Genomic DNA, 12,911 nt, shown 5'->3' on the forward strand with positions numbered 1-12,911 from the left:
TACTCAGAATGGAAGATAGCATGGAGGATATCTTTGTGCTGGGATGGATTCTGGGGAGATCTGGAGGGTCCTAGGGGAAGGGTTGGGGTGGCTGGGATAATGGAGGGGCACTCTGTGCTCAGAGGAGTGACTAATACTATAAACAGCTGGTATGTACGTACTAGTGTATGGTAGTGACAATCCTTAACAGAGCACTTACTATCGACATGGCTTGGGTTAAACCCTTTACTTACATAATCTTCTACAATGGTATTCAAGCCAGACTCAGGTCTCCCTCACCACTTTTACAGTATGGTAAGTAATTGCAGCTGCTACCACTGGGCCAGTCATCTCAGATGCTCTTAGCACCCCTGAGATAGGTATGCACGTCTCCATTTATGGCTGAGGAAACTGTGGATGAGAGAGGTCCAGTTCCTGGCTCAACTTTATGTGACTGGAAAGTGGTACAACCTCAATCCAACCTAGGGCTTTGGGGCTTCAGAGGCTTGTATTCCACATAGACTGCACCCCTAATGCCCATACAATGCACACACAGGCTTCGGAAATCAATAGAGTGTATGCACCCTGCAGATTCCCAAAGAGCTTTGCTTCCTGGTGACACCAGCAGCATCTCAAAGTGCAATCTGGAATCCCAAACAGCCTGAAGGGCTAACATGGTCCAGCTGATGATGACAGGGGCCCCTCAGCAAGTGGTCCAGACTCAGACCATTCCAGACCACCACCTGCACTTCTTTTAGATGCCAGTGAGCCATGTGCTACCTACCTCAATGTGCATGGAGCAGCATTGGAAGGGATCTTAGAAGCCATTGTGTGCTGGCTCCTTACCGGGGAGAATAAGGCCCGGGAATACGAAAGGCGTTTCTTCAGTATGTCACCAGGAGAGAAGAGAAGCCCCTGAGAAAGTCCTCTCCCATCAGATAAGTTAATTTCTATAAAAATCATGGCTATGCTAAGAGGGTGAACTCTGCAGAGTACGGATTTTGTGTATTTCCCGGACATCTGACAGTGGGCATGGTGTGAGAGGCTGACAGGGATCAGGAGGGTGTGTGGTCAGGGAGTGAGCAAGGCTGATGGGCTGCAGAGGCTGGAGAACTGGGCTCCCAGCCTCTGCAGAGGAGCCAGGGAGAAGCATTAGAGAAAAACTTCACTTCGGATTTGGACTAGAACCCAGGTTTCTGGAAAACTTGTGCTAGCTGTAATTCCCACATGGCTATGAAAAAAAAAGGAGTGAGAGTGAAAGAGACTGATAAAAATGTCACGGACAGGTATGTTTTAGAGTCTATTTGGGAGAATGGATTAATTTTCCATTGAGAAACACTTTTGTCATTGTAGGCATTGTTTTCCACCTTTTCTAAAAGCAAGGCTGTTATTTCTAAGAAACGCTGGGTCATTGTGAGAGGCAAAGAACCAAAATGCATTTGTGTAAGATGTATTTGTCTTTTGGAATTTTACTTTAAAAAATACGGTTATAAAGTAGCCCATCTCTTCTGGGTCATTGACTCAACAGAAACAAACCACATTTTAAAGGCCATTGTAAATCAAACTTTAACTGTGTTTAATTCTATCTCAGCAATATACCATTGTCATCACTGAGTAGTCAAGCCATATTCTGATTGTCTTAATTTATATTATTATTAAATATAATAAAAACAATGTACTTTTAAATCTCTCTCACATACCATTTTATTCTGGAAGCAATTTGTGAATTTCCCCAAGTCCATATTTTTATATTTTGCACAGTTCATGTTTCTTAAACATCATACCTTTGCATATTCTTTTCATGATATCGAACGTGTGTTCTTGTACTTAGAAGTGTTCTGAGGTCAGTTTACTTTTCTTTTGAAAACTTAAATAGCAATTTTGAGGAACATCATTTTATATAAAAAATGGAAGCAGAGTCACTTGCTGTAAATAGGAGACAGTGAAAATGAATATAAAACTATTAATATTTTCAAAAGGTTTGCCTACATACTGCTTAAAATACGACCTAAAATGTCCCTTACCACTGGTGTTGCAGTTTCCACACCTTGGGAACTCTCAGGTTGATGAATGTGTGAAGGAAAATCTTGTTCCCGTCTGTCCCATAGCTCTGAGCCTGGTGTAAGGTACTGGGCTTTACCTTGGGGATATAGAAATGAAAGGCATAGTTTCTGAGATCCAATTAAAACAGAATATGCAGGGCCCTTTGGTCCATTTTTGGAAAGCCGACGCTGGAAGGGAAAGTCGGTTTCCCTCAGATGGCTTGGCTGTGGGGAAGGACAGCTGTCATCCCTGCCGAGTTCACGGCTCCTTGCCCATCAAGTCGGGCTGGCTCCTAACTCACCTGTCACATGTTATCTTAGTAAGAGGCTCAAGGTGTACATTGGCCTCTTTAAATGTCACAGACTTCCAGCGCCTCAGAAGAGTCTAAAATTGTTCTTTCTAATCAGTGACCGACCGTCTGGGAAGATTTTTGTTTTTTCTGTCTTGAGTTCTTGGAAGGTGCCCCCTTCTCTCTTCTTCAGATGAACTTTCAGCATGAGATCATTTCATAATTGAGTTACCTTGTACTTTGTGATATGATGGCTCTCTGAATCATCTCTGCTATCCTTGACAGAGCACACAGGAGAGAGCACGGGCTTCAGATTGACAGTTTGAATCCAGGCTCTGCCGCTTATTTCCCGGCTAATGCCGGTACAGTGCTAGTGGTGAGGATACATAAACAGACACTTTTCTCCCCTCTCAATTTAGTGGAAAATACAAGGAAATACACAAGCTGTTACTTACAAAACAGAAAAGGGCGTTAAACCAGAGTAGGAATACCAGGGAAGACTTCCTGGAGGAGGTGATACTTGAGTTAGACCTTGAAAGATGAATCAGAACTTGCTAGACAAAGGAGGTGGGGGTAAGTCATCCCGGAACTGGGAGCAGCATGGGGGTGAGACTGAGCCTAAGCGGTCTCATCTGTAAAAGGTTGAGATGAGGGGCTTCCCTGGTGGCGCAGTGGTTGAGAGTCCGCCTGCTGATGCAGGGGACATGGGTTCGTGCCACAGTCTGGGAGGATCCCACATGCCGCGGAGCGGCTGGGCCCGTGAGCCATGGCCGCTGACCCTGCGCGTCCGGAGCCTGTGCTCCGCAACGGGAGAGGCCACAGCAGTGAGAGGCCCACATACCGCAAAAAAAACCCCACACACAAAAAAAAAAAAAAACAAAAAAAGGCTGAGATGATACTCATAGGCCTATTATCAGGATAAAATGAGTTAATGTATGGAAATTGCCTATTCAGGACACATAAGAAGTGTCTCACTTGTTCATTTAAACCCCTTTACCACTACTCTGTGGACCCAGAGCATTTGGTTCACCCCAGTTGTGGTACTTAAAAGATCATGATTGGGATTCATCTGTTTATGAGACAAGACACCTGATAGACTGAAACTCTTAGGTAGAATCACTAGAAGGGCACAGGCTCCTCAGACATGGGAGTGACCGTCCTCTCCGTAAGTAGACCTTAACTAAGTTAGCAGATGCTCCAAGGGCAACTCCAGGTTGACATTTTTCTAGTGGGACATTTATGGTTAAGAATAGCTGCACAGTTATACCTCTGATGCTCCACGCTTCCCTCCAGAATGTGAAGAGAGCACCTCCCTCCCTAAATTCTGTTCCTAATACTACGCTCAGTGCTACTGAGGTCTCCGAAAGGCTTAAGACATGCAGTGCCTTCTCTGCATGTAGAAGGCACTCAAGAGATATTCCTTGAACCAACAGTGAACCACCTAAGGTCAGGCACGTGACTTACTCCCTTCAGCATCCTATCTGCCTGGCGTGGTGTTGGGCTCCAGTAGGAAGGGGAGAGAATTGGATGGTTTCTCCAGCAAACCATGCTTACGGACCACCTCTCCCCTTAATCCTCTCATGTCCCATCCACGAGGACAGCATGGGTGCCGTGGTGGGGCCTAACACATGGTTCCTTTGAATCTGTTCTTGCAATGCCAGCCACACAGGGCAGTGGCACTGTGATTTAAGGTGGGCTTCTCTGTTATTTTCCCAGTCTCTCCTCTGCTGTTGCGGACGCTCAGGCTCACAGCTCCTCTCTTCTGGAGAGAATGTTCCATGCCAAGCTCCTGAGATGGCAGTGGGGCACCCTTCTTTTCTTTCATCTTGAGTTGCAGCTAAACTTGGGCTCAACTTACCTGGGGAAAATGGTACCAGGTACCATCTGCCCAGAGCCCATGTCATAGACACTTGTGGCCGCAGCTCCCTATCCCCGGAGGCAGAAACACTCTGGGCAGTCCTGGCTGCGCTTCCTGGGCCTCTGTGGCCATTGAGCCATGCCCAAGCATCCTGAGTCTTCTTCCCTGAGCACTGATTAACCTTCCAAGAGATTGGCAGGACAGGAACCTTATGGGCATAAAGCTGCAAAAGCTACTGGCCGTCAAGGGCATGATAACAGTCTCTGCCTTCCCCGTGGTCATTACGGAATGTGTTCCCGACGGCAGGAGCTGTGTTCCCTTCGGTTCTGAATCCCTAGCACCTGGTGTAGTTCCTGCACCTTAATAGATGCTCATTACATATGAATGAATGAATTTCTCCCGACTTTATAGGTTCAGCCCTGCCCCAGTTCTCAGAGCAATAGGAATTTGAGGCAGGGAATTCTGGAGCAGCCTGGACACCTGCTCACTCCATCCCCCAACTGGGGGTTTGGTATTGACTCACCTTCCCTGTCTGGCTGGCTCAGGTCACAGTCACCCAGGCCCGGGGACATGTGGGCTATGCCCCTGTGGCCCTGGCTGTTGATCTGACACAATTCAAGGTGAATGTCATGTGGTGCACCAGAGGACTGACACATCAATGAGTATTTCAGCAGGCCCTTTCCCCTCTCTGCTCTTTGCTTGCCTTTATTCTACCAGCTGCGGGAGCTCACAGGTGTGCAGGTGTGGCTGGAAGGAGGGGAAGGATATAGGAAACAAAAGGAGGGGGCTCTGTCCTAGTGTGCCATCCCTGTGTTCTCATAGCCTCTCATCACCTTTGATCTTCTCCTTACAGGCTCCCCCGGCCACTCTGGCTCCACGTCCATGAGCCCGTCGGCAGCCTTGTCCACAGGGAAGCCCATGGACAGCCACCCCAGCTACACGGACACCCCAGTGAGTGCCCCACGGACTCTGAGTGCAGTGGGGACCCCCCTCAATGCCCTGGGCTCTCCATATCGAGTCATCACTTCTGCCATGGGCCCACCCTCAGGAGCTCTTGCAGCCCCTCCAGGAATCAATTTGGTTGCCCCGCCCAGCTCTCAGGTAGGTCTGTCCTCTCCAGCGTCTTTCCAGACATCCTAAATAGTTTCATCCTGGCACAGAGGCAGCACTCGGCAGGTGCTTAGTGCATGCTTGCAAAGGGATTGGGTTGTCTCTGCAGACTTCTCTCCTGCAGGGCCTTCATTGAGTGTGCCCTCAGGCAGAGCAGCCCCAGAGAACTGATGATGCCTCATGGTCCAGAAAACTGTGGCTGAAAGGGAGCCACCCCTGTGGTTTCAATGGTTCAGCCCTGGCTGTGATTTCAGTGTCTCTCAGGCCTGTTTGTCTTCCATGGGGTGGACCCCCTTGATTCTTCTCAATACTGGGTATTTTTCGAGTCAGTGAAGTGCCCAGTGCTCTATGACATGCTATAGGGCAGCAGTCCCCAACCTTTTTGGCACTAGGGACAGGTTTCGTGGAAGACAATTTTTACACGGATCGGGGGGTGGGAGGGGTGGGGAACGGGGGGATGGTTCAGCGGTAATGCGAGCAGTGGGGAGCGGCAGATGAAGCTTTACTCACTCGCCCACCGCTCACCTCCTGCTGTGCGGCCAGGTTCCTAACAGGCAGTGGACCGGTACCAGTCTGGGGCCCCACCGGATGAGGACCCCTGCTATAGGGGATACCGAAATGATCAGGATGTGGTCTTTGCTCTCCAGGAGCTTACGGTTGAGAGGGCAAATAGGCAGATGTGGCACACGGATAAATAGGCAAACAGGCAGACTGTGTTACCTACACGCTATCTCTGAGATAGAGGTAAAGATTATGGAGACTCGGGGGAAAAAAAACAACCCTCACTTTAATTCCTAGTGCCTTTTGCTACAAGAGAGGCAAGGATGTATATCCATGGTAGATACTACATTGTTGCTCTGAGGAAGCTACAGGATGGCCAGATGCTGTGTACTTCCTTCTAGCAATGTCACACTGAGATTATCAACCTTCCCTTCTTGTAGTGGTCAGTTATTGCTGTAATGATGCTGCATGACAAACAATCCCCATATTGCCACGGTATACAAAAACACACGTTTTTTTCTTACTCACAAGTTTATGTGTTGGCTAGGAAGGCTCTGTTTCAGATGGTGGGTGAGCTGGGCTAGGCTGCAGCCTGGGTGCAGGTCAGCTCCTCATGCCCCAGACTAAAGAAGCGGCAGCTTCTTGGGGCATGCTTTTCTCAAGGTATCTCCCAGGAATGCGAAAGTCTAAACCAAATCAGGAAAATACAGTGAAGTCTCTGCTCACATCATGTCCATTAATATCCCATTGGCCTAAGAAAATTGTGTGACCAACTCCAACATTGGTGGGACAGGGGAATAGTTTGTGCCTGTTTCATTGGGAGGAACTACAAAGACACAATGCAAAGGATATGAAGAATTAGGAGCAATGATCTTATCTACCAGACTCTCCTCTCTCCCTATTCTGGTATCTCACTATTGGGCCAGGGTCCCTCAAGACATCTAGCAGCAGAATTAGTAGGTCCTGTAGCCTCCTTTGAATTTGTAGTTCTAAGAAGAGGCAGGACTCCCACTGTGTTAGCATTTCTTACTGCTACAAAGAGAACTTCAGAGACTATCCCTAGAGTGCCTTCCAAGACATTTCATGTGCTCAGAGTCTGAAAGCAAAGCCATGTGGAGTCATAGAATTTTACAGCTGGTAAGGACTTCAGTAATTTTTTCATCTATGGATTAGAGAATCTGGAGAAGACCTTAGCGATCATCTAGTGTAGGGATTGCAGGAGCCAGGGGCCAGGCAGGTAACACAGGTAGGTGAATGAGCCTGGTGCGGTCTGTACAAAGCTGCCCTCATACCCTGAAGCCGTTCAAATTCAAAGACTTTACGTACTCCACGGGCCAAGCAGAGTACTTCTGTGGGTCCCATTTGGCCAGCACTTTGAACCCCAATTTGTAATCTAATGGCTCTCACCTGTAGGATCTTTTTCAGAGTACACATTTCTCCCTTATCCCATATTTTGGCCCTTGTGTGGGTTGTAAAACTCCCACAGAGGATTCTAACTGCCCCACCCCTGCCCAGCTGAGAACCACTAGTTCTAAGTCCTTCAGCCCACATAGGCTCAGTGGGCTCAGGTGATGTGTCCAACCTCACACCACCAGTCACAGCAGAGCCAGGGTTACACCCCAAATCACCACATCCCCACTCAATCTTTATGATGCTGCGTTTGCCCACTGCTGTGGTGTATTCTGACTTAACCAGTGACCCCAGGATCTTCCTGTTGACTGCCAAGGATTAAAAGATGAATAATCGGTGCTCCCAAGGAGTCTTGTGGGGGATGTGCCACATCACGCAGATAAATTGCAACGTTGTACGTGCTGTCGAAGGTGTAGGGGCAGAACCGAAGGGAGCATAGGAAAGGGCCCTGTGAACTTCCGGTTGTGTGTTCCAGATGTCAACCACTCGGATGAGTGGGGACCAGACAGTGGTGGGGAGGGACATGGCTCTATGCTGTCATCGGCAGAGCTGGTGATACCATACCCTTTAGAATGTGGGACTTGAAGAGATTGGTTTATTCATTTTCATTCATGTGAACAGATGACAGGAAGGCAGGTCAAAGTCAATAGGTTAGAGACAGAAAGAGAGGTGGAAGTTCTGGGACAAAAGTGAAATTTTGCAAAGGACATTCACATTCATTCAAATAACTATTTAGCAGGATCTACTCCGTATCAGGCACTATTTGATACCGCCCTAGGTTCTGGGGCAAAGCACTAAATAAGCCTGTACTTTCACGGCAATTACACTGGAGCAGGCAAGACAGACAAACACGAAATGAATACACCAGGTAGTTTCAAATGGCAATCATTGTATCAGGAAGAAATAAGACAGGGTGAGGTAATGACCAGTGTCAGGGCTTGTGGGTGGGGAAGGGGCAGGGCACCGGCCCTCCAAGCCTGCTTTTAGCCACCACGCTCCAGTCTAATTGAGCCAAACCTGGCCAATAAATTCAGCTTCACAGCCATGTGAGTGGCAGGGCCGCTATTCCTGGACCATATGTCTGTACAGAGGGATTGGGGTTGAAAGGTCAGCTGAAAGCTTTGGTCCTGGCCAACTGGGCTGTGTGCAGAGGCCAAGGCCAAGTTTGGCTTTGGGAGCTATATTAAGCTTGCCAGCACTGGTGAAGCTGAGCGGCATTGGGGCTTGGGTTTTGGAGCCACACGGCAGTGACACTTTGCCCAATTAACTAGATAACACATGATATCTAGTGCTCTCAGTGTTAGCCACGGTGAGCTGGACTCTGCACACTCTGGATAGACGATTCCTATGCATCCTGCCTTTCTTGCCCAGGATTGAGGCTGAGTGGGACTTGTCCGGGAAACATGCGCCTTGTGTGACCTGGGTCTAGGGTAAGTGCAATTTGAGGGTGAAGGGAAGCGCTCAGTGTGGGGGCAGCAGGGGGGGTGTCTCGTTCTGTGCTCTGTCTTCCCGGTGTTTGAGCTTCTTTTTTTGTTTTACTCTTGTTGGATTTTCAGTCTTGAGGAATAAAGAGAAATGAACTGATACTCTGGAGGCAGGGACTGGGTAAACTTTTGCAAACCACTTTAACTTATATTTATCTCAGTTCCCTTTCCTCTGTTGTGGGGTAACACATTTTGCCCTGATTACCCTACAGGGATTTTTTATGAATATCAAAGGAGATGTGGATTTGAAAAATCACTGCTTAAGCACTTATGATACTCTATGGCAATAAGGTGGTGTTATTAATATTATTATTATACCTAGGTGCTATATCATACGCCTAGGTGATATATATTATGCAACTGTGTGTGATCATTGGTTCAGGTGTGTGTACTTTGTTGTTGAAAGGTTCTAGAGAAGTTCATTTCAACAATCATTCATTGCACTAAGCACTGGAGATCTAAAAAATGTTTAAGACTCAGTCCCTTCCCTGGGGAGTATCTAAGTGGAGTGAACAATTTCCCAAAACACCAAATATGTAATTGAGAAGATATTTATGCAGCTTTCAGACAGAATGATCTAGATCACGTTTTTCTGAGTGTGTGTGTGTGTCTGTGTGTGTGTTTAATGCTGCATTTTTGTAAGTGTGATATCTGTTGGCTCGACCCCGAAGCAGGCCCTACCTTTGGAAGGCTCCCGCCTCTTTCTCCTCTCCTGACCCAGCTGCCTGACCTGGGTTCTGTCCCTGATAATTCCTGCCCAGGTAGTGCTTGATAACCAAATTATTATCCTTTCAGATGCTTGCATTTTTACAGAGAATACTTTGATAATAAAAATTGCAAACGTTAGAGCTAGAACAGACCTTAAAGATCATCTGTTTAATGATTTTTTAAAAAGCCATAAAGTCTTTCCTTCAAGTGAAAGTATGTTTGGAAGCCATTACATGTCAAATAAAAACAGGTCTTGTGAACTAGAGGTGGGAGATGTGAAGGCTTCTTACTCAACCTCGCCACCCCCTGCCATACACACTCTCTGAGCTCAAAAACCACTGCTGTAGTCTGTGGATGAGGAAACAGCTTCTCTAAATGAAGTCACCCGGTCAAGATCACACAGCAAGGAAGTGGCAGGTCCAGGCTCTGTACTTTTTTAGACAAAGACCCTCACTCGGTTAAAGAAAGGCCACTCTAAGGAGACCGCTCATTGGAAGAGGTGCGCCTGCCTGCAGCCTGTTTGTCTGGCCACGTATCTGCCTTGAGTGGAATAATTGGGGCTGAAAGCCGCTCAGAAATGTGGCTCCCAATGTTCTGTGATGGCTCCAGGGCATCTAGGATGCATTCAGTCCCTGGCTGAGAGGACTGCAAGTGGAAGACAGGCCAGCCAAGTGTGTTCCTCTCAGGAGCAGCCGGCCGCCTGGTACATCCCGGCTCTAAAGTGCTCACTTCAGCAGAGCTGCTTCTAATGGAACAAGACAGCTGGGGCCGCAGCACTGGGGACCATGCAGCTAATGGGTTTGAGCTCCGGGGGCCACCTTTGATCTCATCTACCATTGCTCTGATCCCACGCAAACCTCAAGCCAGCAAAGAGGCTGATGGAGACGAGGGCATCAACCCACCTGTCCCAGCCACTGCCTCCTAATGCCAGCCCAACTCAGGAAGAGGGGGGGTGTCGGAGAGAGGCTTCCAGGAGAGAGTGGCCAGAAGCAAGTTGGTTCCTCTGGGTGCTCATTGCCAATGAGGTGGGGCAGGAAGCAGTCAGGGCAGGGGCGGTCTGGGAAGCTCCTGCCACACAAGACAGACAATGTGGGGAAGGAGGAACGATGACCTGAGATCCAGGAGCCCGGGGTTCCAGCTCCCACCTGTTAGATCTGGGAAGGCACCTAACATGGTACCTGGGCAGGGGCAATAGGCTTGGTGTCTCTCTCCTTCAGTCTTTCCCCATGCTGCTGCCTCATACTTTGAGGACTTTTTTTCTCTGCTGGAAACCTCATGGCTCCTCATTGCCTCTCAGATTAGATCCACTCTCCTTAGCCGGGCAATCAAGTACAGCCCACCTTCCAGCCTTGTCTCCCATCCATCCACCGGACACAAATACCTGGGCTTCCCTTCAGGCCTTTGTTGTCAAAACTTTTTGTGCATCACTGGCCCATCCAAATCCTACCCGTTTTTTAACTTTTTTAACATCTTTATTGGAGTATAATTGCTTTACAATGGTGTGTTAGTTTCTGCTTTATAACAAAGTGAATCAGCTATACGTATACATATATCCCCATATCCCCTCCCTCTTGCCTCTCCCTCCCTCCCTCCCCATCCCACCCCGCTAGGTGGTCACAAAGCACCAAGCTGATCTCCCTGTGCTCCCCGTTTTTTAAAGCTGTCAAGTCCCAGCTCAAATGCTCCTTCCTTCAGGACATCTTCCCTAATCTCACTTGCTTTCTTAAATTATCCCAACCAGCTTTTAATCTCAGGGATGGTCAGTTTCTTGGGTTAGTGCCTGTGTCTTCTTCCTTTTTGTATCCCAGGATTTCTGAATGAACTTAAGAATAAACCACTTTACAGCTCAATTTCCTCATCTGAAAAATAGGAAAACCTCATAGGGTTGTCGTAAGGATTAAAATAGCTAATTAGCGTTGAGCAAACTTTCCTTGGAAGGTAGCACCTACAGTAGCAAGAACAATAATTACTGTTCTGTGATTGTTGTGGGCTGGAGGTGGTGGGTATGGTCCTGTTGGAGATGGGAGTGGGAGAGGAAGGTGGGTGAGGGTCTCCTGAGCCCGAGGTGACAGTGTCCTCCTCCTTATTCCCATGACCTTTCTTATCCATCTGAGGATTTGCAGACAAAGTCATGGTTAGCTAGAGGGCTCTTTCTGGGGGGTTCATCTCTTTCATGGGGTGGAACTAAGTGCTAATAACTATTTCCTTGAGGCACTCAGAATTCCTAGCCCATACTGGCCCTCAGGCCACTTTTGCATGTGGGGCTCTGGAATTAATTTTTTCCAAAGCTGCCAGGTGTACATCTGGGGTTGAGTACCACTGTATTACACCAAAACAAAACAAAATACTGAATATAAGACCTAGATGTCTTGCCTTAGCCTTGTATAAAAAGGAGGGAGCAGGGGGAGGGGGAGGAAAAAGAGGAAGAGAAGGGAGAATTCTCCCACCATGGATGTGTTTTCATCCCTCATATGAATGAATTTTTAAAAATTCCTGGTGACTTTGATTTCAAAGCAAGGCCCCGAAAGCTGTCTTTTCTTTTTTGCATCCCTTGCAGCATTTAACCCAGAGCCTTTGCCCACCTCCTATGCTCAATAAATATTTGCTTAGTGAATTGAAAAGTTGTAAATTTAGAAGGAACCTAACTCAGGCTCTGTTGTATTTTCTTTTTTTTTTTTTGCGGTACGTGGGCCTCTCACTGTTGTGGCCTCTCCCGTTGTGGAGCACAGGCTCCGGACGCGCAGGCTCAGCTGCCATGGCTCACGGGCCCAGCCGCTCCACGGCACGTGGGATCCTCCCGGACCCGTGTCCCCGGCATCGACAGGCGGACTCCCAACCACTGCGCCACCAGGGAAGCCCTCTGTTGTATTTTAGGTTTTATTGATCATTCCTTCTGTCCCAAAGGCCTAGAATAGAGAAGAAAATCCTACCGTTGGTTCAGTTTGGGAATTACAGTCACTTCAGTTAGGCAAAAGTCACATAGACCATGCAGAAGCCAGTGGACCTTCCCTTAAACCCCCGGATATTCACCAGGTGCCTCTACCGGGCACTTAACTCCCACTTACTCAGCACCACCTTTGTTTGAACTTACTTGGAAGTGTTCTTTGTCTGGGGGCACGTTCCGACTCCTCAGTGAGATTTTCATCATTTTTGAGGAATGACACACAGACCTCCGTTTCATATCTCCCTTCACAGTGCCTAGAACATTGACCTGTACCCATGGGTACAGAAACACTGCTGATTGGATAACTGGCTTGTATTTATTTAACTTCTCTTTGAGGAATTCAAGACACGTAGAGGCAGCTTCTCAGTCATGTCCCTAAGAGCACCAGGAGACAAGGAAGGGGTGGCGGTGAGGAGTTAATGTTAACTTGTGATAAGGGGTGGAGAAAGGGATACACACACGTTCGTTTATTCAGCCATTCAGTTCTACCAACTTCCTACCACATGCTGGGTTCACGTCAGGCACCCGGAAGACAAGGCAGATGGTCTCTGGCTCTAAAGATTTTATATTTTCATGGAAAGATAT

At 47.9% G+C, this 12,911-nt stretch overlaps 1 protein-coding gene across 3 annotated transcripts in view; it reads left to right on the top strand.

The window, feature by feature from the left end:
- The window catches only part of RXRG (retinoid X receptor gamma), a 44,544-nt gene that overhangs the window by 11,606 nt on the left and 20,027 nt on the right, over window positions 1–12,911 (top strand). For 2 of the 3 annotated variants that reach the window (XM_060142221.1, XM_060142222.1), the window contains one exon: window positions 5,023–5,270. In XM_060142221.1, coding sequence (XP_059998204.1) covers window positions 5,023–5,270 — 248 coding nt within the window. Of the gene's footprint in view, window positions 1–5,022; window positions 5,271–8,425; window positions 8,621–12,911 lie in introns of those variants that run through there. The other variant, XM_060142223.1, reaches the window with a different exon arrangement.

The sequence above is a fragment of the Lagenorhynchus albirostris genome, chromosome 2, assembly GCF_949774975.1.
Source record: "Lagenorhynchus albirostris chromosome 2, mLagAlb1.1, whole genome shotgun sequence".
NCBI classification, from domain to species: domain Eukaryota; kingdom Metazoa; phylum Chordata; class Mammalia; order Artiodactyla; family Delphinidae; genus Lagenorhynchus; species Lagenorhynchus albirostris.